A 23,504-nucleotide genomic window follows, 5' to 3' on the forward strand; every position below is an offset into this window, starting at 1 on the left:
TATACGTAGTGACGTCATCGGGATTTTATTTTATTTTATTTTTTTTTTTTTTTTGCCCTTAGCGTAACCTGCCGGGTTTAAAAAGTTGGTAAAGTTTTTATCAGTAAGTAAAATGATTATTGTAGTTAGAAAAAAATGGGGAATGTCTAATGAGTAAAATAAATGCAGCTGGGTTAAAGGCAAAATATTTTCCCAGGATTTAGGAAACAAGTTAATAGCAGATTTAGCTTAAACCAAAATTACATAAATAAAATTAAAATGTTTATTTAAAAAATCCGAGAACAAACATCAGACCAAAGTTAACATTACTAACTACTACTACTAATATTGACATTACGTCAAAGACAGTCAAAGAAAAAAAACTGTTAAATCACGTTTCTTCAACTTTTCTCGCGATGTTCTGGGAGCTTTGCTGTATATACAATCACAGCTGCTAACTAAGCTAAAGCTAAATTAGCTGCTACTTATTGATTGCAATGTAGTCAAGTTCACTCCAAGTATCAGTGAAGGTTCTTCACGGGTGATTGGGATATGGAGTTAAGAAATATCAAGGACCAGGTAGTAAATACAGCTTTTTCTGAAGTTAACATTAGATAACCTGCCGGTTCTCACAACTGCAATCAGCTGGCTAGTCATGTTAGCGGCGTGACGAGCAAAGTTTTCTGCAAGGATGGCTAATGTCACAGGCTCCTCACCCTGTAAAAATACATGTCGTTCAAACTGGATTTTTGCACCATGAGTTTCTGTAGAATTAGATGTCTGATGCATTTTGCAGTGTACTTAAAAAACTGTATCATTGTGATCATTGGTATTCCTGGTAAACAGTCGAAAACCTACAAAAATTATTGTAAATATGCATTTCACATATATTTGTCGTTTGTACGGTGTTTAGATTTGATTAGTCCACGCTAAATTACGTGCCACTGCATTCTGAATATTCCCAGTAGGAAGAAAATGGATATGTGGGTGGACGTGCTTGAGACAGTTTGGTTTCTTTTTCATTAGTGACATAAGTGACAAGTTAAAATCCTTTTTTTTTTTTTTTTGGCAGTCTTTGAAGCAGGCTTCATAAATCTAGTTAGACTTTTATGAAAGTCAACTGGGTCATTGTCGTCTTTCCAAGAGTGTGTGTGTGTGTGTGTGTGTGTGTGTGTGTGTGTGTGTGTGTGTGTGTTTGTTTGTTTGTTTGTTTATATGTATATATATATGTATATATATGGTATTCTGCTCACATTCTGTAACTTCTGGCAGTGCTGTGCTATTGGAAACCGAATTTCCCGGAGGAACCCACCCGAGGGATTAATAAAGTTTTATCTAATCTAATCTAATATTTTTAGAAATCTGTCCAAAAAATGTAAAACAAAAATTATGTAGTTGGTCAGGCAGATGGGCAGATAAACTAAATTCACAGTTTCCTACCTAAATTTGAGCCTGCACTTTATCTGAGAAGTCAGATAAGCCATTCAACAACTAAACCTAGTTTTTTTCCGTTTAGGACTGTAAGTCAGTGACTTTAATTTTGTATCTTAATCAAAAACTAATGATGTGCTTTACAATTTTTCTGCTTTTTTTGTAAAAAGTAAATTTGAAACTTTGTGGATAACCACATTACTTATAGTTTAGCATTAAAAATATAACTTTGATGAAAGAGTTTGTTTTTCATGTTGATTTGGACCTATATGTATATGTCTACAAAAAAGGTTGTTTGGTTTACCTGTACTACACGTCTAGTTTTTCTTTCAGTCCCCGTTGGTCCAGGCCATATTCAGCCGGAACACAGAAGATGTGACATTTTTACTGAACCACAAAGAAGATGTCAACTCACTGGTAGTGTTACACAGTTTTAATTCAGGAGTTGTGTTACAGCATGCCAAAGGCTACTTGCGATTTCACATTTAATTTGGGGTCAGGCTATAATTATATATATTTTTTTTTAAATCTCAGGACCAAGAACAAAGCACACCACTACATGCTGCTGCTTATATGGGCGATGTCATTGTTATGGACCTACTCATTAGTTCAGGTAAAAAAACTGTGTTGTTGTAAGAATAAAATATTTGTTGAAAAGACTGATATTAATTAGTTGTGTGCAAAAGAACAGTAATGCCTCAAAACTGCACAAGCAATATAACCTACTTTTGTTTTTTTGTGCTTTCTTACAGGTGCAAATGTCAACGCCAAGGACCAGGGGTTGCTGACTCCTTTACACCGAGCAGCTGCCTCAAGAAATGAAGTACATTCCTATTGTCAAATGGATTTTAAAAAGTCAGTGACAGTTAGATCTTAATGTTAGACTTATCGTTTTATTTAATTTTGTTTTTCCTGTCAGAGGGCTGTGGAGCTATTGCTGAAACACAAAGTAGAGGTTAATGCACGGGACAAGTTCTGGCATACACCCTTGCACATGGCAGCTGCAAACTGGGCTACAGGCTGTGCCAAAGCCCTGATACCACATGTTTGCAGCCTGGATGTAACTGACAAGTCAGGAAGGACACCGCTACATCATGCAGCGCACAATGGTCATGGGGAGGTAAGCTGAAGAATCTTCTAAATGATGTTTAACGATTTTAAATCTATTAAAGGCTATCTATTTATTTGGTGTATTTTTTAGGTAACATTTATGATATTGTATATTATTATATATAACATTTTACATTGATTTCCATTAGGAAACCAAATGATATGTTTCTGGGGTTTGGGTAATTGTTGCAGCATGTTTAAAAGATTTACCTGTTAGGTTGTATTTATCAGCATAGATGAAGTGGCTGACATTGTGCCTTTAACAGATGGTGAACTTGTTCCTGCGTAAAGGTGCAAATGCATCTGCCAAGGACAAGAAGGAAAGACAAGCAGTCCACTGGGCTGCATCCCTCGGTGAGCAGAGGCACTCCTACCAGATACAAATGCATCTTGAATTAAATTTTTTTATGAGTTTTAAAGAATAACAGAAGTCTTCTAGTAACTATCAGTATGTACAAACTGGAAGGGACTGGCTTCGACCTCAACAGTGGGATGCTTTTGGGATAAAATAACGTGCTCTTGTGTCATCACCAGTTTATGTTTGGTGCTAGGCTGAAGACACAATTGTAAGTGTGCAAGAGTCCTTTAAGAAAAAGGAGGGGATACGTCAAATTAAATGTGACATATTTTAAATCTTTATACAGTAGTCTCTATATGTTGACAATACACACCACGCTTGTAACAATCATAGTTTCTAAGTTATAAGGCTTTCTGTCAATTTTCGACCAGTAAATTATTCAGTTGACCTTGAAGTTTTATCAGAATTCATTCAAAACTTTTCTTGTTTACAGACAAGATAAGACACATACATTCAAATGCAACCAAAAACACAACCTCCCTGGTGAAGGTAATAACATTCATTGGCACAGATAAAGAGCGGCACACATCCAAAAATGTTTTGAGACACTCCCTGAAGAGGTGCTGAAAGTTTCAGTTCAGTTCTGCAGAGGGCAATTACAAAAAATAACTTCAAAATTTTAAACAGGACATGATCAAGCTGTTACATATTTGTAAAGTAAAATAATAATATGTTAGTTATTTGGCTTATCATTCAATCCTGAGTGTGTTCAAATGGGACCCGCTGTTGGCCAGACTGTGTGCCGTTTAATCCAGCTGTGTAACTAGCAAGTGTTGAGATGTACTAGCGTCACATATATTTGTAGTAAATATGAATCTCTCTCTCTTTTTCTTCTCTTTTTTTTTAAGGACATTTGGAGGTTGTGAAGCTGCTGTTATCTCACAGTGGAGATGTGATGTGCAAAGACAAGCGTGGTTACACTCCACTCCACGTCGCAGCTGCCGGCGGACATTTAGACGTAGTCAAATATCTGCTGAGACTGGGGGTGGAGGTAAAGTCGACTGTAGTTGGGATACAACGCTTCTCCTACATTATATCCTCCTAAAAACCGAAGGAAAAAAGTATCTTTCAGTTGAACTTTTTGTTGTGATTTCCTGCCTCTTTGGCGCTAAAAGAGGCCATGAGATGTGTATGAAAAGGCCAAGATGTCCTCTGTTCAGCACATCAGGACTTAGTAGGTTAGCTTAAATAAATCAAAAGATATAGACCAAAAATACATTTCCATTAGGATATAGGAGGATATAGTTAGTATTTTTTTAGTGTTTGGTTTATTATGTGCAGGCCAAAGAGTTTTAAATATGCTTAAGCTTTCTGCTGAGTTTCTTTTTCAGAATTAAGATATTAAGACACTTTCTACTCAATAATAAACCCAAAACCAGACAGTCAGTGATAATAAATGGTTTGATAAAAGGTTAGACATAAATAACTTGTGTTGTGTGGAGCTCCAGGATTGGCTTTATGTTGTTTTCCTGGCTGTACCAACACTTATGTTGCTGCATTGTGAGTGAATCCAAAATAGACGCATAAATTCAGTACTTGCCCCCTTCTTGATTTTTTTTTTCGCACATATGTCACACTTACATCTTTCAGATCATAATTCAATTGTTTTAATTAGACAGAATTAGACAGAATTACCAGGGTAAATACAAAATGTAGTTTTTAAATGATGATTTTTAATGATTTCGATTATGAAGAGAAAAAAAACATCCAAACATACCTGGCCCTGTGTGAAAAAGTTAATGCCCGCCCTTGTTGCACTATGAAATAACTCTGGATAATTATCTTTTTTTGGAAAGCTGAGTTCAAGTTCACTACTGCACTGATTAGGCCTGATTAGTGCCAGACCTGCTGAATCAAGAAGTCACTTAAATGGAACCTGTCTGACAAAGTGAAGCCGGCGAAAAGATCTCAAAAAGAAACGCATCATGCAGCGAGGAACTCAACAGCTGATGATAAGTCTAGAGAGGGTTATTATTTCCATTTTTAGCCATTTATAAATGGCTATAATAGTATTTTTAACACAGGGTCAGGTAGGTTTAGATAGCTTTATATGCATAATAAAAAAAATTATAATTTAAAGACTGCAGTTTGTATTTACTCAGGTTATCTGTCTAATATTACTTTTTTTGATGATCTGAAATATGAAATCTGGAAGGGGTAGATACTTCTTTACATTTTTTATTTCTTTTTTCATACCTCACATATAATGATCTACGTCAGCCGTCCACTGATATAATCTGCAGTATTTCTTGGGCATATGGCTCTTGTCATTTATAGCAAACTGTTTTATACTCCATGGTTTATGTATTTGTTTATATATTTTGGTATCTGCTTCCAGGTTGATGAGCCCAACATTTTTGGGAACACAGCGCTCCACATGGCCTGTCACACAGGCCAAGACACTGTGGCCACTGAACTGGTGAATAGTGGCGCCAGCATCAACCAACCCAACTACAACGGCAACACACCATTACATCTGGCAGCCGCCTCCTCCAGCGGGGTGTTGTGTCTTGAGCTCCTAGTCAACAATGGTGCTGATGTCAACGTACAGGTTAAAAGGATGATAAATAAGAAAATAATCACATATTGATTGAGGGTGATCATTGGCTGGAGGACTGAATGTTTTCTTTATGTCTAATAATCAGAATAAGAAAGGCATGAGCCCTTTACATATGGCTGCAATGCACGGACGCTTCACTGGCTCGCAGATTCTCATCCAAAATGGTAACAAAGTGCAAAATTTTGTGTAACTTGACTGATACTGAAAAGGGTTCTTAAAATATCTAAGCTCGAGAGAGACCTATCCACGCATTTCCCCCCCCCCCACTTACGCAGGGGGAGAGATCGATTGTGTCGACATTAATGGAAACGCTCCTCTTCATGTTGCTGCCAGACATGGTCAGGAGCTGCTGGTCAGTACTCTGCTGACAAATGGTGCTGATAAAGGCAGGTAGGTCTGTGAGTCATTGATCAGTTGTATAAAATGTATTCAAAATTATGACATCCTTGCCTCCTCGCAACCCTATTGCAGTGACTCTGTTGCTCTTAAGTAGCTTTCCAACTTGGCACATACTTACCAAACGTAACAATGTCATGATCTCTGCAGACAGGGAATTAACGGGATGCTTCCACTGCATTTGGCGGCACTCTACGGTTTTCCAGACTGTTGTCGCAAGTTACTGTCTAACGGTGAGAATCTGTTTTGAGTCACCCCGTTTCAGAATCACATTTCTTTCTTGTTACATTTTAATTACTAACACCAGGTCGTTTCTGTTGTTCATCTTTGTTCAGGGCAATTTTACAACATGGCACCAATGCTGACAAATGACCAAAGTGTGGGGTTTGACATAAACATGTTAGATGATCATGGAAGGACGTGCCTGCATGCAGCTGCATCTGGAGGGTGAGTGGTGGAGAGTCTAAGTAAATGCTTTTAATAGCTGGCAATATTTTGTTCTCATGCACCTGTCAGTAGAAGCCTGAATTATGAGTCCATCCATAAATGACCAGTATTACTGATTATCAGTAGCTGTGTAAATTCATTTCGGAACATAGTAATCTTGTGAATTTTCTGTGTTGTTCAGCCACAACACAGAGGTCAGCCGGTGATACACTATGAATGTCAAAGGAGGGTAAAACTATTGTAAAGATCGTAATGCCAATTATTGGTTGTGTTGTTTTCCGAGAAGGTTTGAAGCAGAAATAAATCAACAGAAAATGAGCTTAAATGATAAACTTCAGAAATATTTGTGAGCTGTGCACTGCACTTGTAAGACACTTGGTTCTCAGTTGAAGTCTTTGTTTTTTTTTATTTTGCAGGAATGTCGAGTGTGTTAATTTGCTGTTAAGCAGCGGTGCTGAGCTGGATATAAAGGACAATTTGGGAAGGTAAGTAGTCCTGAGTGGCTGGAGGTAAGAACTGAACTTTGGTGTTACCTAATGTGTCCTGTTTTGCTTTGCAGATCTCCTCTGCACTACGCTGCAGCAAATGGGAACAGCCAGTGCACCATCTCCCTGGTGAGAGCTGGTGCAGATGTCAATGAGCTGGATCTGACGGGCTGCAACCCCCTGCACTATGCTGCTGCTTCACACACCTTCTGTGGGTAAGAGTCTTTACTGACATTTTAAATTTGCACATTTCACTCAACAACAGGAAAGCATGGATCCATCCTACCTTGTATAAATCATTCAGGCTGCTGATGGTGGTGTAACGGTGTGGCAGAATTTTCTTGGCTCACTTTGGACCATTTTGTAACAATTAACATTTTTTAAACACCACAGCCTACATGAGTATAGCTCCTGCTGATGTTTACAGTGTACTCATCTTCTGATGGCTCCTTCCAGCAAGATAATACAATCTGTGACAAAGCTTGAAATTTGGTTTCCTGAACATGACAATGAGTTCACTGCACTCAGATGACTTCCAGTAAAGCACCTTTGGAGTGTGGTGGAACGAGAGATGCTCACTGTGGATGTGCAGGCGACAAATCAGCAGCAACTGTGTGATGCTGTTATGGACTAATATGAGGAATGTTTCCAGCACCTTGTTGAAGTAGCTTAAAAAGTGCTCATCTTTTTTCCACAGAGGGAGTCCAAACTCTGACTCAGACGTCAACGTGGAAAAGCAACATGAAGCCTCTCTGTAAGTCATAGAAGTCACATTTATATATTATACTGTTTGTGCTTTACCATGCAGAATCTAGAGTAATTATCATTTTAAATTAAAATTACACAGACAATTGGAGGTAGTTTGGGTAACTTTTAGTAATGTTCTTTATCAGGAATTATTTAAAGAGTTGATAAGAACAAAATCAGAGGTCAGAAAAAATGACTTTAATGGAACTTGATGCTAGTTCACAAAGACACAAAGTGTAAATTAACATACATTAAACTCTTGTAATGTTTAAGTGTTGAGACTGTGAACTTATTTCATTCAGGTGTTTAGACTACTTGCTTGACAACGGGGCGAACCCAACTCTGAAGAACAGCAAGGGATACAGTGCCGTTCACTATGCAGCTGCTTATGGGAACAAACAGCATTTAGAGCTGGTCAGTGGTGTCTTTTCATTTTTCATTTAGTTCATACATTTTCTTTTTAACTGACTGCAATCTGGACCTTTTTTGAATTCTGTTGCTTTTCCAGCTCTTGGAAATTTCTTTCAACTGTCTTGAGGAGGCTGAAAGTAATGTTCCAGTCAGTCCTTTGCACTTAGCTGTGAGTATAAAGTAAAACACTTTAAAACTGTGCAATTTTTTTAAAGAGGTCCTGCTAGTTTACCTGCTTTCAACTGTATTGTCTTCATGCCTTTTGTCACTGCAGGCATGTTTTGGCCACTGTGAAGCTCTGCGTTTGCTTTGTGAGACATTAGTGAGTCTGGATGTGCGGGACGTTGAAGGCCAAACTGCCCTCCACCTCGCTGCTCAGAAAGGCTTCTCCCCATGTGTAGAAGTACTGTTGAAACATCAAGCCTCCTACACACTGAAGGAGCACAAGCACAAGTGGACTGCTCTTCACGCTGCAGGTGTGTGCATCTCAGTACATGTTTGTGTCCATACAATAATGCTTAAGTGTGTTTATCTTGCATTTTTTTAGTGCCCCATTGATGGATATGGGTTGATGTTATTCTCAAAGTAAACATTGCAACTTTGTGGTTAAGATTTGTTTTTTCTTTTAAACTTAAGACCAAATGTGTTTTTATCTTTGTGTCCCTTCTGCTGAGCAGCTGCTGAGGGCCAAGTGGACTGTATCCTCCTTTTAGTTAACATGGAACAAAGTGCTGACATCATTGACAGCCCAGACACACAGGGACAGTGAGTCACTTTGCATTTTTTAATTTGTGTTCCATGTATTTATTTATTTCTTTATTAGTCACGTAAACATGGTTAGTTGTGTCCGATTTTAATTATTTATTATGACATGACACTTATAAAGTAAATAGGCTTCAGCAGTGTGTGTCATGGTCCAACCATATTTAATTTTCATTAAACTGATACTGATTGGGTGATAACAAGGTAAGCGCCGAAAGGAACAGATTTTATCAGACATTAAAGCAATAGTTGTGTATATTGATAATACATTGTCTTTTTAGATAGTAAAATAAAATAAGAAGATACACAATTAAGTTTGAACATCTACAAAAAACAGCTAAAGCATGCAAAAAACCATAAGGGATTTATGCTTCTGTGAAAAGCTGAAGCAAAAGTCATTGTGTCATGCAGCCTGAGACTATTGTGATTGGCCTGTTTCTTACCATCGATTCCTCCTGTGCATTTCTGGCTACTTTTTCACTGCAGTTTTTTAATTTTTCAGGGAGAAAATACCAATCATAACATCAATTAAAGGACTCAGAGATTTCAGCAAATTTCTAGAAGGAGAAAATAGTCTCAGTATTGTGGCACTGATTATAAAACAGCCTTGTAGGTTCTACAAAGATTCACCACATGAGTCTAAGTCAGCCGATAGTTGAAGTGACAGAATCATGCCTACAACTGAATTCTGCTTGTTGTACAGGACGGCTCTCATGCTGGCAGCTCTCGGTTGCCACACCGACTGCGTTCACATACTGCTGGAGAAAAATGCAAAGCCTGATGCTGCAGACAAACAAGGCTTTACTGCTTTACACCGAGCTGTGAGTGTGTGCATGTCGCAATTATTGCAAATATAGATCAGACCTTTACCGCCCACCTCATGCCTCCTGTCACATGATATCTTGTGTACTCATCCTGCAGGTCATGATGGGCAGTGAGGAGTGTGTGTCCGCTCTGCTGGAACATGGAGCTTCTGCTCTGTGTCGAGAGTCTCAGGGGAGGACCCCGCTGCACCTCGCAGCGTCCTGTGGTCACACGGAGCTGCTCTGCTGTTTGCTAAAGGCTGCAAAGAAAGCTGACCCTCTGGACTCCATGCTGGACTACAAAGGCTACACACCCACTCACTGGGCTGCCTACCACGGTGAGACATCAGAGCAACACTTCATGTCAAATGAGCAGTTTTTAATTAAGCAGTTTTAACACAATAGACCTGCCCGTTCATACATTATTTTTTTGTATGAAGATACGCTCCGTTTTATTGTGCATTAAGTCATTTAAATAAAAACTGAAACATCAATTATGTGTCTATTTGTTTCCAACCTTTCTCAGGTCATGAAGGATGTTTACGCATTTTACTTGAAAACAAACTTTTTAGCATCCAGGAAGGAAGTCTCTTCACCCCATTGCACTGTGCTCTGTGAGTTTAATATGTGCACACACGCTTTTTAGAAGTCCGTTTAAATAAATTTAGTGTAGTTCTTCAAATTTTAAACACCTCTTTTTGCCACATGCAGAGTTAAAGGGCATGAAGCTGCAGCAGACCTTCTAGTGAAGACTGTTGGCCCTCAAATTGTCACCATTAGTGACACCAAAGGAAGGTAGGTGACTTTCCTTTTCGAACCCATTTCATACAACACAGCCAGTAGGTGTCAGTAAAGCTAATGTAATAGTTTTAGGTTTATTTTACACTTGGCATACATTTCCCAGCAGTCATAATACACCACTCAAATTATTTTCTTATGATTGCTACTCATTTAAAAGTGGCCTAATGTGAGATGTAAAGTATGATTTTTATTTTCTCTATGTTACATAAACATACTCTAGGCTGCTGAAGAGATACTGATACTACTACTAGAGCTACTAGTTATTTTGTATGATTCTGTTTTAATGATTTTAATTAAAAAATGTTGCATCACCTTTCACAAACTGGACAGTGTTTTCTCCTTCGTGGGCTGTGAACATGTCTGCTTATCTAGTATTTTGATGTATACCTTGCTTGGGTTCAGGACCCCGCTACATGCCGCTGCATATTCAGGGAACGTTGCTGGGCTCCAGCTGGTTCTGGCCCAGGGAGCACAGGTTAATGCTGTGGACCACTGTGGATGCTCTGCTCTGATGGTTGCTGCTGCCTGTGGACAGACCAGAGCTGTTGGTATGTGTGAAACAAGGAAGTCCTTTGAAATGCTTTTGTTCCTTTCTGCACCTGGAAACCTTTAAAAACTATCTAGACTATTTGGAACTTTCTCACATCCCTCACTGACGGCTTCTTTTGATAAACCAGTTTGTTCCACTGTTGCACTGTCATGTGAAATCACCAACCAACAGCTTGAGGTATGGTAGTCTGGGTTTGTTGATGTTTACTTCCTGTATTTCAGAGTTCTTGCTGAACAAAGCGACCCCAGACCTGACCCTGGTGGATTTCAATAACAACACGGCCCTTCACTTAGCCTGCAGCAAGGTCCCATACACACAAACAAATGGGTGCACTAAATGCATGCAGTGTCACACAAATAGTTGCATGAGTGTAGCAGGAGATCAGTTTAACATCCGTCTCATGAGGTGATTAAAAGTGTAATGCATGAAAATCAAGTTTAAAATGTATCATAACTGTTGTTTGTCAGCCTGTCTGGAGTATAATTGTGATTTAATTTGAACTAATTATAATAGTAGTTTTTCTTATATGAAATCTGCAGTGGCTCATAATACTAAGTACTGGTTCTGAATTTCACTAAATACAGTGGATGGTTTTAACAACATTAACATGCCTTATTCTGCAGGGTCATGAGATGTGTGCCTTGTTAATCCTGGGAGAGATCACCGATTCCTCACTCATAAATGCAAGAAACAACGCTCTCCAAATGTGAGTTGTCTTCACGTAGCAGCCAATTGATCTCCAGAAACAGTTATCTGCAGAGTCTGTAGAAGATTTTTGGCACTAGAAAGTTTCTGGTTTCTGTTTGCAGTCCAAGTATTATTGGCTGGCCACACTGGAAGCTCAGAAACATATAATCATTGTAAAATGAAAATACACCCTCCCTGACAAAATAAAAATAGTCTTATCCTTAGCAGGTCTTAAAATTGAGTAATATAATGTCACGTGACCTATTACACTACATCATATTTAAACAAAACTTAAGCCAAGCAGAACCAGTGAGTGAAAAGTGCACTCTTCCTGCTTCAAGGTGCTGCTAATCAAATACAATTGATTAACTGATTCTCAGCAAGCATGAGCAGCTCTATAAAAGCGAAGGTTTTCGCCGTTTTGCCGCTCTGGTGCATTCAGGTGTGTGTTAACACGATGGAATGGAGGTAATCATCAGCAGTGATTTCAGAGAAGCAATTCTTGCTGCTCATCTGTCTGGGAATGATCAGAAGGTAATTTCAAAACAATCTGAAGTTCATCATTCTGCAGTGATAAAGATTATTCACGTTGAATACATTTAAAACACTACTAATCTACCCAGGAGTGGATGTCCCAGCAAATTCATCCCAAGGAAAGACTGTTCAATGCTCAGAGAAATGACTAAAACACTAAGAGCAACATCTCAGACTCTACAGGCCTCTGTTAGCACATAATGCATATCAGCACAAACACCTCACACCAGGGGTCCAGCAGACAAAGTGAAAAAATGTGATAAATCTAAATGTCTGTTCTGAAAAACATTAATCTCACTGTAGATTAATCTGCCCTCAGTGCACCGTAGTCAGACCTTTTATTCTCATGCAGGCCGCTTCACATTGCAGCAAGGAAAGGCCTGGCGACTGTTGTGCAGGTGTTACTGAGCAGAGGAGCAGCAGTCATGGCTGTAGATGAGGAAGGTAGGTTGGGATTATATTTCTGTGATAAGAATACCAAAGCAGGTATGTTCAACCTGCGGAGGATTGTGTGGGTTACTGATTTGCCTTTTTATTCTCTGCAGGCCACACGCCGGCTCTGGCCTGTGCCCCGAACAAAAACGTGGCAGAGTGTCTAGCCCTCATCCTTTCCACCATGAAGCCTTTCCCTCCCAGAGAGGCTGGCCCCAACGCAGCCTCCCACTTCGGCCCCATCCTGAAGAACTGCACTATCGCTGCCTCCTGCGGGGCCAGTGGAAACCTGTGCCATGCCTGAGCACAGGACCATCAAATTCACGCTGTCAGTCAGTGTTAGCCTGTAAGCCACTTTTCTGCCAAAAATGCAGCTTCATCCCAGCGTAACCCAAAGTCACCGTGAACACCTGTGGTCATGCATAGCTTTTTTTCTCTCGTGTCATGGCATTTCTATACACGACAGCATATGCTCATTCGCCAGTAGCATAAAACCCAGTCTTACTCTAATATTAGCTTTCACATTATTCTCTCTATTAAGAGTGTAGTTATTTTAATGAAGTACTAATCTTTAGATATGAATGGAAGGTTTAAAATAAGCACACAACACAAGCCTCCCCACCTGAACCTCATCCACTATCAGTATTTACTTTTATTTAAGCAACATAATCTCAAAACGCCATGTTTGTCTTCAGTTGATACGAGTGCACGGATGCTCAGGTGTTTAGTGTGTGTGTGCGCGTTTGGTTTAGTTTGCATATTAGTAGATGCTGCTTCTAAATATAAATGTTTTAATATATCTAACAGGTGCTGTAAACCTTTTATGCAATTAATAGCACTATTTTCTTATTCTACCAAGGGTGTAGCAAACACTACACTGATAAAAAGCCACCTATTATTCTGATATTATCATGATTTAAAACTTCAGTTAGCCTACCAGCCATAAGCATGTTTATAGTTTAAATGAGAGTTTAACAAGTTTAGTGTATATAGAGCTCTTAAAATGAAGTTAACCTTGAAAATCCCAAATTATTGGATTAACCTCAGGTCAGTGTGTACTGTAATCCCAGTGCAATAACAAGCACTGCTCAGACTGGATGCTACATACTCATATAAACTATGAGTAAAGTATTTCAGTTCAATAAGCCAGATGGAGAAATGTCAAATAAATCACTGCGCTAGTTGCTGTGAACACTTTGAATACATTTAAAAAATTTCACAAGGCTTTAAATGTCGAGTAGAAATAGTAATTGTTGAATTAATTTCCAGTCCCAAGAGTCCACAGCATGTTTGAATTATTTTTTCTCATAAGCGTTTAAAGACCCAAAGATGATTATAATCTATCATAAACACAGACATTTGAGAAGAATTAACAGATGCCCGGCTTGTTTTTTTGTTTGTTTTAATGACACGCTTTATTCTCAAAATTTGTGTTTGATTTAATCAGTAAAACATGAACAGTTAGGTGAGTTATAAGGGGTTTTGTTTTTTCTATAGAAGATCTCAGTGGGCAAGAAACCCAAAGTGACAGCACATGTACAGGAGCTGGCGTTGATCTGTTCCTGTTAAACTTTTGCAAACCTTTGTCATTGCTATAAAGAAAATTGGTGACCACAAATTAGATTTAGATACATAACATTATCTGTGCTGCTACAAACAAGCCTCACTGCCTCTCTTTAAAGATCACACTTTTTATAAATGATGTTGTGCATCAAATGTTTGCCTCTTTTTTTAAGTCATAGTCAAAGGCCTGATCTGCAGCTCAGCTGATGCCCTTTATCCAAAAGATATTTTCTTCCTAGTTATAGCCGCTGTGTTATCTAAAAATGCCTTTAAACTATTTGCACTCTGACATCAAAGTTTACATTTTAATGTGGGGCATCCTTCTTAGGGTTATGATGTTGTGTTTGGATTAAAATAGGGAGAATAAAAATCTGTTAGGCATTTCTAAAAACAAAGTGTTATGAGATGTTGTGAATTACTTCAGGAATTGCTCTATTGCAGCATTTCATGTGAACAAACTGTGTCTTCCGTACAAGTTACTCAGATTTGAGGATGTGACAGCTTGAAAGTGTGGTTTGGTTGTGGCTGGCATTCATAATAGGCCGGAATAAATGAATCACTACCATCTGAAGAAGTCTTGCTGTTTTTATTTTATTTTTTCAAAATCTTTCAAAAGTTTGATAAACTGAAGCGCCTATCTGGGCTCAACATCTTGTCTGCACCCTTGTGTTCTTCCTCAGAGATTGTGCCCACTGTGTAAGAAACAGATTTTTGTGCTGGGTCGATTCATTTTTGTCACAGAAACTTTGAACACATCAGATTAGATTTATATGAAATTCTTTTTAATTTTGAGGTAACTCGAAATTTTGACTTGTGGATGGCCAAAAAACAAAAGCGGAGGAAACACGTTTCAAAAAATTTCCTATATTATTTATTTTATACGTTTTTATTTTAATTGACTAAATTGTTCAAATAAACCTAGTTTTGGTTTAGCTTTTTTATTTTTATTTTTTTGCTACATTAACTTTGGTGCAAATCAAGTCTGTTCCAAATGGTGCCCGGAGGTCGACAAAAATCGCAGCACGTCACTAACGCCTGTCCTCTCCCGGCTGCCGTCGCCGGTCCGGGGTGTCCGTCGCCGTCCACTTGAGCACCTTCAGTCACCAAAATGGCGAATGTGGTGCTGGAGTTTAAGGTTTCTGCCGGTGACTCAGAGCCACAGAGTCGCCCTGTCCTGATCACCGGGCAGCACAACAACCTGCAGCAGGTCAGCTGGAGCCAGATCAAAGGAAAACTCCAGCCGGTCGTTAGCAAAGAGGTAATCTTATAAATGTTAACCAAAGCTCGGTACCGGCTAATGTTAGCGCCACGCTAAGCAAAAGTTAGCAAAAGCTAGCACAGCTAAGTTATTTCATGACACAGCTAGCGAAAAAGAGTCCAAAGAGCAAAGCGATAACGGTGTCAGTGTAGGCTAGTTAGTAAGCTAACAGCTACAATAGTCAAGAAACGTTTGCGGGCTTATCTGTTTTTTTTTTTTAATTATTATTATTATCATCATAATCACAGTCATTATTAGTATTAGCGTAGAAGTAAATCAAATAACATCAGTAATTCGTATTTTGCTTACTGCCAGGGTTGCCCGGCTGTCACATAACTCCTGGATGATTTTAGGTTAGAAAAGCGGTACTTAAACCCAGACAGTGGTCATTAACTTTTCTCCGAATAGTACAGGATTTTACAACTGGAGCACTACCGAGGTTAAAGTCCCAGTCTTCAGTATCCAGATAACTAATGCCGTACTTCTGCAGCATATCGCATATGCGTAAACTTATTTTCAACATCATCTGCATACTGTCGATGGAGTTTGTCCATCGTGCTCCTGGTGTGTGATTAGATCACTGGCAGATTTGGTGGGCAGACTAATACTCTCAGAGTCATTGAGTGTGACAGTTTTCCAGTCAGAGCGTCAGACTGTTTATGTACAATGATTAGCCAAGACACTGTTGGCCTGCTGCATGTAGTGCTCTGATTATTCTGAGCATGTGTAAAACCTTCTGTATGTAAGGTGATAAGTGTGAAAGCATCTGGAAACATTGTGCCACTAGGAATTTTTCAAACCCGGTATCTCAAATTCCCATCACCTACCTACTGGCTCACTTCCCTCTGATTTTAATCAGCTGGAAACACTGTGCACATACTGCTTATTGGTTATAGTCTTTCCAAAACCGCTTTGTAGATTCCTATTGTAAACATCTGGAATAACATATTTAATATTAATGTGGGTTTATTATTACATCATCAGAGATTGTTTACAGTGTGATTTACTTAGTTTACAAAGAGTAAAAGAGTTAGAGGAATTTTTAAAAATGGTTTTCAAAGCTTTAACGTCTTTGTGGTGAGTCAGAAATGTCCATTTTTCCTCCTGTTTTCTCAGATCTGGCAGGCAGCTCTGAGTGCTTTAAACCCAAACCCCACGGACAGCTGCCCCCTGTACCTCAACTATGCCACAGTGGCCGCCATTCCCTCACGGGTCAGCAGGCACAACAGCCCGTCTTCTGCCCACTTTGTGTCCCGTCTGGTCCGTTCCTGCCTTCCTGGAGGGAATAACCGCTGCATTGTGGTCAGTATTTTCAATCAGAATTGTTTTCTGTTTGTTTTTCGGGGAAGACTTTAAGCTACAGAACAAGTCTGTTCTTTATAGATTCATGCTTTCTGTTATTCTCCCTGTGAGTCCCATTGCACTCAAATCTGGGTCATGCAGTGGTGAGGTAGTTTGCTTCACGAAGTCTCTAACATATGGGTCTGTCTCTCCTCTGCAGATGGTGTGTGAGCGTTCAGATGTGTTTGCATCCTCCTGTGCCATGGCCCGGGCCTTCCCCATCTTCTCTCGCCGCTCCGCATCCTCACGCAGAACTGAGAAGAAGCACGTGACCGTGGAGTTTGTGATTGTTGGGCAAGATGCCAATCCTCTGGAGGCTGCAGAGCTTGAGGTACTTTAAAGTTTGGGGTTTTAATTGTTAGTGCTGCTCATAATTGCCTTTTTTGTGTGTGGGGGTGGTCTGCCGTCACTTAATTGCTTTTGTTTTTCTTCTCATGTTCAGTGTCTTTCTAACGCTGCTGATGGAGTCCGACTGAGCGCTCGCATTGTGGACACTCCATGCAATGAGATGAACACAGATCACTTCTTAGATGTAAGTGAACATTTCTGTTTTGCACTAACTTTGTTAACCTGCAACACGTTTCCATGAAAACATTACCCGTTAAGCTTCTGTGTCCTCATTTCAGTTTGCCCCTTCATACATTCTCACATTAGGCTATAAATTTGAGTCAAACTGTCGTCTATTTATTGATGTTAGTGACAGAAAGTGAATGTCTTAAGATATTTGTTTACAATATCAGGAGTTAATTTCGCAAACCCATTGCATTACTTGCATATCAAAAATACTTGTTTATTTACACTTTAAAATTTTTTAATTTTTTATTTAGAAATAAGGAAGGTTGAAATCTCTTAAACATTTTTACCTGTTAAACTAGTTTTAATATTTCTACTGCAGTTTTTCATCACAACCATAAATTTCTGTTCCAGGAAATCAGGGCTGTGGGGAATGAACTTGGAATCACTCCAGTTATCATTCGTGGAGAGGAACTGAAACAAAAAGGGTTTGGAGGTACGACCTCTGCGCATGCCTGGATGCTTTATTTTTAGCTTGAATTGTCACAGTTCTCCAGAATTGCTATGTCAAACTTTTTTGTTGAGTGAGCTTTAGCTAGAGAGACTCGTGGTGCAACTCTAATGGAAAGAAATGGTGAACAAGAAAGTCACTGTTCAGATGATGCCAGCAATCTTCAAGCATGGAGGGAATTTAGAAAAAAAAAAAAGTCTAATACGTTTCTTTTTACAACTCAAATATTAAACATACATATGCACTCCAACAGTGCTGTAGATATGCTCACATGCACGAAACTTCAGCCATTCTGGGATAATTTTACAGGAAATACTTGGTTGTGACTTCCCTAGGGACACCAGAGTGATGGATTTTTGGGACTGATGCCTAGTAGCTTATTTTGAAGCAAGGCTATATATTCTTTTTAAAGTTTTTAGTGTTGCGTATAAAAGGCCATAATGAGGTGCTAGCTCAAATGTGATGCCACAAATCAGTGGCAGGCTGTCGTTGGAGAAAATGCACTCAATGGAAAAATTGACTTATTCTTTAAGGGCTAAAATGGGCACCTATAGAAAACTGTGCCTGTAAGTCAAAACATGGGTCGAAGCTTAATTTCGGTAAATCTGTAGATCGCTGAAAATGCCCTGTTACCTCTGTACCTGTTTCTTCTCCCTTTTCTGTTTTACGTTCCCTTTTCTAAGAAAAAATGGGCAAATAGAAAGTTTAAAAGAGGGCAAAAATTTCACTTGATCACTGAATTAAATTTTCTAGAAGATTTTCTGAAACCTGCAGTGATATGTCAAAGCAACAGCAACTGTAACTGGTCAGTTATTTATCCGTTTTCCTTCTTCACCCTCTCAGGTATTTATGGTGTTGGAAAGGCAGCAGAGCACCCTCCTGCGTTAGCGGTTCTGAGTCACACTCCTGATGGTGCTACCCAAACCATTGCATGGGTGGGCAAAGGAATTGTGTATGACACTGGTGGACTTAGCATTAAGGGAAAGGTATGCTTCTGTTTCCTGTGGAGATGATAACTAATCATCTATTTAGAAAAACAGACCTGCATGCATCGCTTGAGTATGTTTTACAGTGTTATTGGGATAGCTGATAGGTGAGGGTTGTGTCTGTATATAGAAATATAATTTAACAGGAATAAAAAAATAGTGTTAGCTGTTAATCAAGTGGAAAAATACAACAATAATTTGCTTAATTGATGTATTTCACTTTAACAGTGCACTGGTTGTGTGTACCTCAGACATTAATCTTTGCTGTTATCTTGTGGACCAGAATTTAGTTTCCCATGTTGCACCTCCAAAATCTCACTGTCTCCTGTAAAGGCTTAAGTTTGACAACTTTTAGTAAGCTCATCCACTGTCTGGACGGTCTGAGTGATCCTGGAAACCTCCACACTGATCTTTTAGATTAAGCGCTAAGCCTATTCTCAGTAACCTGTTAGCAAGTAGCGGCTTTTGCATTCACTAGTTCAGCTAAAAAGGTTTTCTTACTGTAAATGAATGTATAGACAACTGAGTTGCTGTCTTGCTCACTGCGATTGAGATCAATTACATGTAAATAAGTTGTTGTGGTTTTTTCTTCTTCTAGACCACAATGCCAGGGATGAAAAGAGACTGTGGTGGAGCTGCTGCCATTCTGGGAGCATTCAAGGCCACCATTAAACAGGTGAGGTGACAGAAGGATCCCACATCAGCTCTCACGGCTGTCATTAGGCCTCAGTCTCAAGATGATAAATTGGGAAGTAGTGGCTGGCTGTTGCTAAATGAAGCCAGTCGCAAAGCTGCTGGTATTTTTTTTTTTTTTTTTTTTCTTTTTCATACAAACTATGTGCAACTATGATGATCTGCTAGTGACATTAGCAGTTATTTTAGGTGCAGCACTTTATACTTGTTTGCGACCAGTTTTTACCTTTTAACAGCAGCAAGCAACCTCCTGCAACCACTCACCAACCAGTTGGGATAACAGGAATGGATTTTCCCCATACCGCCCAATGGTTATAAGGCATTTGCCAACCACTCTGTAGGCCACTTAGTGTTTGTGCTTGAACAGGTCTTTTAATCAGCCTCTGTCTTCTGTTTGTTTCAGGGCTTTAAGGATAATCTCCATGCAGTTTTTTGTCTCGCAGAGAACTCAGTTGGACCCACAGCCACGCGACCTGATGATATCCACACTCTCTATTCTGGAAAGTGAGACTTTTTATTTATTTATTTTTAAATAAGAAAATATCATTTGCTTTGAGATTTATTTGACACACTTGGTATCAAATTACCTGTGTGGTTTGTACTCAATGTCTCTCTGCCATCAAGGTGTGACTGCACACAAACTGTGTCTGATATCATTTTCCACGCTAACTCGAGAGGAATGAATGTGGGCAGTGGTATAAAATGTTCAATCTCCCTTTCAAGGTCAGTGGAAATCAACAACACCGATGCAGAGGGCAGGCTGGTGCTGGCTGATGGAGTAGTGTATGCCAGCAAAGACCTGGCTGCTGATATTATTCTGGATATGGCTACACTGACAGGTGCACAGGTGGGTGACTCTCACTAAACCAACCACTGCAGGTGCCCGGATCAACAGATTCTGCACTGCTTCGTAGCTGAAGGCTCTTTGTTTCTGTTGCTCAGGGAATCTCCACAGGAAAGTACCACGCAGCTGTGATGACAAACAGTGAGCAGTGGGAAGCTGCGGTTGTGCGTGCGGGCCGCAACAGCGGAGATCTCGCTCACCCTCTGGTCTACTGCCCCGAGCTGCACTTCAGCGAGTTCATCTCTGCTGTGGCTGACATGAAGAACTCTGTGGCAGTAAGTGGCAAAATCCACACGCATGGCAAGACACAATCTAGATCAGAGACGGGAGAATTTAAAAGATAGGGATTTCACCATCTGCTTCAAAACAAGCTCAGTTTAGCTCATTCTTCTCGGTACTATCAGATGGTTGGCTGAGGATTTTTACACAGTATAAATTACAATGAGCGTTTTATTTTCTCCAGACTCTGTTGTGTAAATCTTGTCTAGGCTCATTCCTTACTTAAAATCTGGGAGATGTGATTCCAGAAAGTGACCTGACACGGTTGGATGAAGAGACGTGATCTCACTATTTTGAAGTTGTTACAACACATAAAACCACTGATCTCTACTAAAAAGAAGAAAACAAAGAGAAGATTTTATTAGTTGTATGATTTTGTGCACCAGGATGTTGATAACAAGTGTGATGATTTTCCAAAATTTCCAAGTTTAACTCCTTTTTAATGTATTTTTTAGTGCTGTCAGCGTTAATCTCGTTAAAATTACATTAACGCCATAACTGCATCAACGTGTTAGCGTGGTTAGCTCGTTAATGCGTTAGCGCCGTCCAGCCCCACGCACAGGGCGATCCGTGATACCTCGCTAATGGAGATTTCCCGCGGTTATGGCATTAACGTCATTTTAACGAGATTAACGCTAACAGCACTAGTATTTTTTTCAATGGCTGCTATAATTCATTCAGGCTTGGTTGCTGAGGTTACGTGTGTGTTTTGCATTGACAGGATCGGGAGAACGCGCAGAGCTCCTGTGCTGGCCTCTTTATTGCATCTCACCTGGGCTTCGATTGGCCCGGTGTCTGGGTCCATGTTGACATTGCGTCTCCTGTTCATGCTGTGAGTACCTGATGCTTCGTTATGTGGATATGATTTTTAAAAAGCAAGCCTATGAACAGATTTTTGTTAACTAAAATAAATCATTATGTTGTTCATGTTCATACATCACCAGCAATGCAATGCAGTGCACTTAAAAACACAGCTGCAGCACGCACATGGATAGAGTCTGTTTGCTGCTTTCTGGCTTATTTAGTGAGTCACAAATCCACAATAGTGATAATACAGTGTGCAGGGTTTTCAGTTTTACTACTGTTTACATTTATTGGATTGTGAAGTCAGGGTTGGTGGGGCTTTTCTGACTTTCTGAGGAGGAAATTTCGATTCTGAATTTCCAGTTTCCCACTTCAGATGGAGTGCAGCATGTTTTCTGCTTCAGGTTCAGGTTGGGTATTGTAGTGCATCACTGAAGTTGTTCAGAATACTGGCTTTAATCACACTTACAAATTTGCGCCAAGTCAAGTAAATATTGAGTGAAGACTCTTGAGAAGTAAGGGAGTTTGCTGAATGTTTGAGGAAGTTGGCACCAAACACCACTGTAAAGCTTCACCTCTGAGTTAAACATTAAGGAAGCCTTTGACTGAGCTTATAAAATACAATCTGCAAAGTCTGCATGTGTGAGTAAAGCTGAGAGAATAAGCACTGACTTAAAATGAGACTTTACTATTATTTGACCAAACTGTCCAGCTGAGTCATTCCAGTCGTGTTTAGCTTTAGAGCGTATTCTGAACTGCATAAAAACGAATGTGTAGAACAGGAATAAAGCGGTTGACAGTAAATGTTGTGAGGTTCTTTCTATCAGGGATGTGCATACACTTGATTTCCTCGTTACACAGAGACTAGAGGAGCTGCTTTCTGTCATATGCTTCCTCAATCACTGTGAAACTCCCCATTGTTTTCGAACAAAACTAGATCAGCTGACCTTACTGGATGTGACTGGTCTACCTTTAAAAAAAATAAATAAAATAAAGTGGTTTTATAACTTTCCTGCAGGTGGTTTCCTGATGCTCTGTCATGGTCTTGTGATTCAGTTCATAAAGAACAGTCCTCACGCAGGCTTTCTCTCTAATAAATCTCCATATTTGTGGTTGTCTCGTGTTAGAAATTGATTTAAACAGCTTTATTGTGGCAACTTTTATGATGAATCAGGTTTCCAACAAGAGATTTGAATGGAATAACTGAATGGAAAGTGGAGGGTAACGTTATTGTTTTTTAAGAGCTTTTCTTCTCTTGCAGGGAGAGCGTGCCACAGGTTTTGGTGTCGCTCTGCTCATGGCCCTGTTTGGTCAGGCATCCGATGACTCCATGCTGAACCAAGTTTCTCCTCTGGGTGCAACCACCAACGTGTCCGAAGACCACATGGAGCGCGACTGCAAAAGACGAAGATTGGTCTAATAAAAAATAAAAAAAAACCCGCCACGGTTCACTCCCCTGACTGCTCCTGTGCCACCACGCACTCAAACTGTTGAAGCAAGTGCTCGTCCAATTTAGAGATAAAATGTTTTAGAGTCTGTGTTCTGTGTTTGACTTGACCGAATAAACCAGATAAAAATTAGTCAATCAGATGTGGTATAAATGATTGTGATCAAGCACAGGACCTCATTTGTCCTCGTTACGTGGCACTTGCCGCACTGATTGCCTCAATAGTTTCTTCATTATTCAGGTCATTGGTTATATTAAAATGTAAGCAAACTTAGTTATATTAATTATTGATCCATTCTTTTTTTTTCTGCCTGTTTTTACCAGATTCTACAATTAATGCAGTTGAAATTTTTTTTACCTCATACCTCAAATGTTGCTTTCCAATGTCAATTTCATCAGCAGAAATTTTTGTAATTTCATGCTTTATGCAAACCAAGAATAATGCCATACATGTTGTACTTAGACATTCAGAAAATCACTAGCTCAAGATCAGTGAAGATAGATGTGTTTTCTTTGATAACAACTGCACTTTGTTAACGCTGTGTATCTTTGGACTGCCTAATCTCTGGACCAAAATGAGTGCTCACTGCACTTTTTAACAGTTTCACTCTGTCACATGACTGCTGACATGCTTTGTCAGCATAAAACACACACAGGCCAGACGTTAACTGTAAGTTGAAGTATTCGTTTCCAGCACAAACAAGTTTGTTTTTTCTTCTTCTATTCATATGACAATCGTGTTGTCCTTCAATAAAGGTGGTGCCATCTGTCA

The 23,504-nt window shown here is 39.5% G+C and overlaps 2 protein-coding genes across 3 annotated transcripts; both read left to right on the top strand.

Annotated features, from left to right (window-relative positions):
• The first annotated feature begins 407 nt into the window (after window positions 1-407).
• Window positions 408-14,643, top strand: LOC116329881 (serine/threonine-protein phosphatase 6 regulatory ankyrin repeat subunit C-like). Of its 2 annotated transcripts, XM_031752000.2 has the most exons (28): window positions 408-558; window positions 1,744-1,827; window positions 1,945-2,023; window positions 2,163-2,233; window positions 2,330-2,530; window positions 2,787-2,874; window positions 3,727-3,869; window positions 5,217-5,429; window positions 5,524-5,602; window positions 5,714-5,828; window positions 5,985-6,067; window positions 6,170-6,281; window positions 6,698-6,766; window positions 6,841-6,981; window positions 7,464-7,520; window positions 7,816-7,927; window positions 8,022-8,093; window positions 8,199-8,400; window positions 8,602-8,689; window positions 9,390-9,507; window positions 9,608-9,827; window positions 10,016-10,103; window positions 10,201-10,284; window positions 10,693-10,838; window positions 11,062-11,144; window positions 11,464-11,546; window positions 12,414-12,505; window positions 12,607-14,643. In XM_031752000.2, exons 1-28 carry the CDS (start codon window positions 532-534, stop codon window positions 12,795-12,797), a joined length of 3,141 nt encoding a protein of 1,046 aa, XP_031607860.1. In that variant the 5' UTR covers window positions 408-531; the 3' UTR covers window positions 12,798-14,643. The 2 variants fall into 2 exon arrangements, 1 of the variants encoding a protein (XP_031607860.1); XR_005613117.1 differs by lacking the exon at window positions 12,607-14,643 and having other exon boundaries at window positions 11,062-11,245.
• A 466-nt stretch (window positions 14,644-15,109) lies between these two features.
• npepl1 (aminopeptidase like 1) lies at window positions 15,110-23,504 on the top strand. Its single transcript, XM_031752001.2, has 12 exons — window positions 15,110-15,314; window positions 16,431-16,616; window positions 16,816-16,986; window positions 17,098-17,187; window positions 17,583-17,664; window positions 18,523-18,665; window positions 19,264-19,341; window positions 19,762-19,862; window positions 20,082-20,205; window positions 20,301-20,477; window positions 21,203-21,313; window positions 22,547-23,504. The coding sequence occupies exons 1-12, from the start codon at window positions 15,165-15,167 to the stop codon at window positions 22,703-22,705; spliced, it is 1,572 nt and encodes a 523-aa protein (XP_031607861.1). The 5' UTR covers window positions 15,110-15,164; the 3' UTR covers window positions 22,706-23,504.

Source organism: Oreochromis aureus, linkage group 5 (genome assembly GCF_013358895.1).
Source record: "Oreochromis aureus strain Israel breed Guangdong linkage group 5, ZZ_aureus, whole genome shotgun sequence".
In the NCBI taxonomy this organism is placed as follows: domain Eukaryota; kingdom Metazoa; phylum Chordata; class Actinopteri; order Cichliformes; family Cichlidae; genus Oreochromis; species Oreochromis aureus.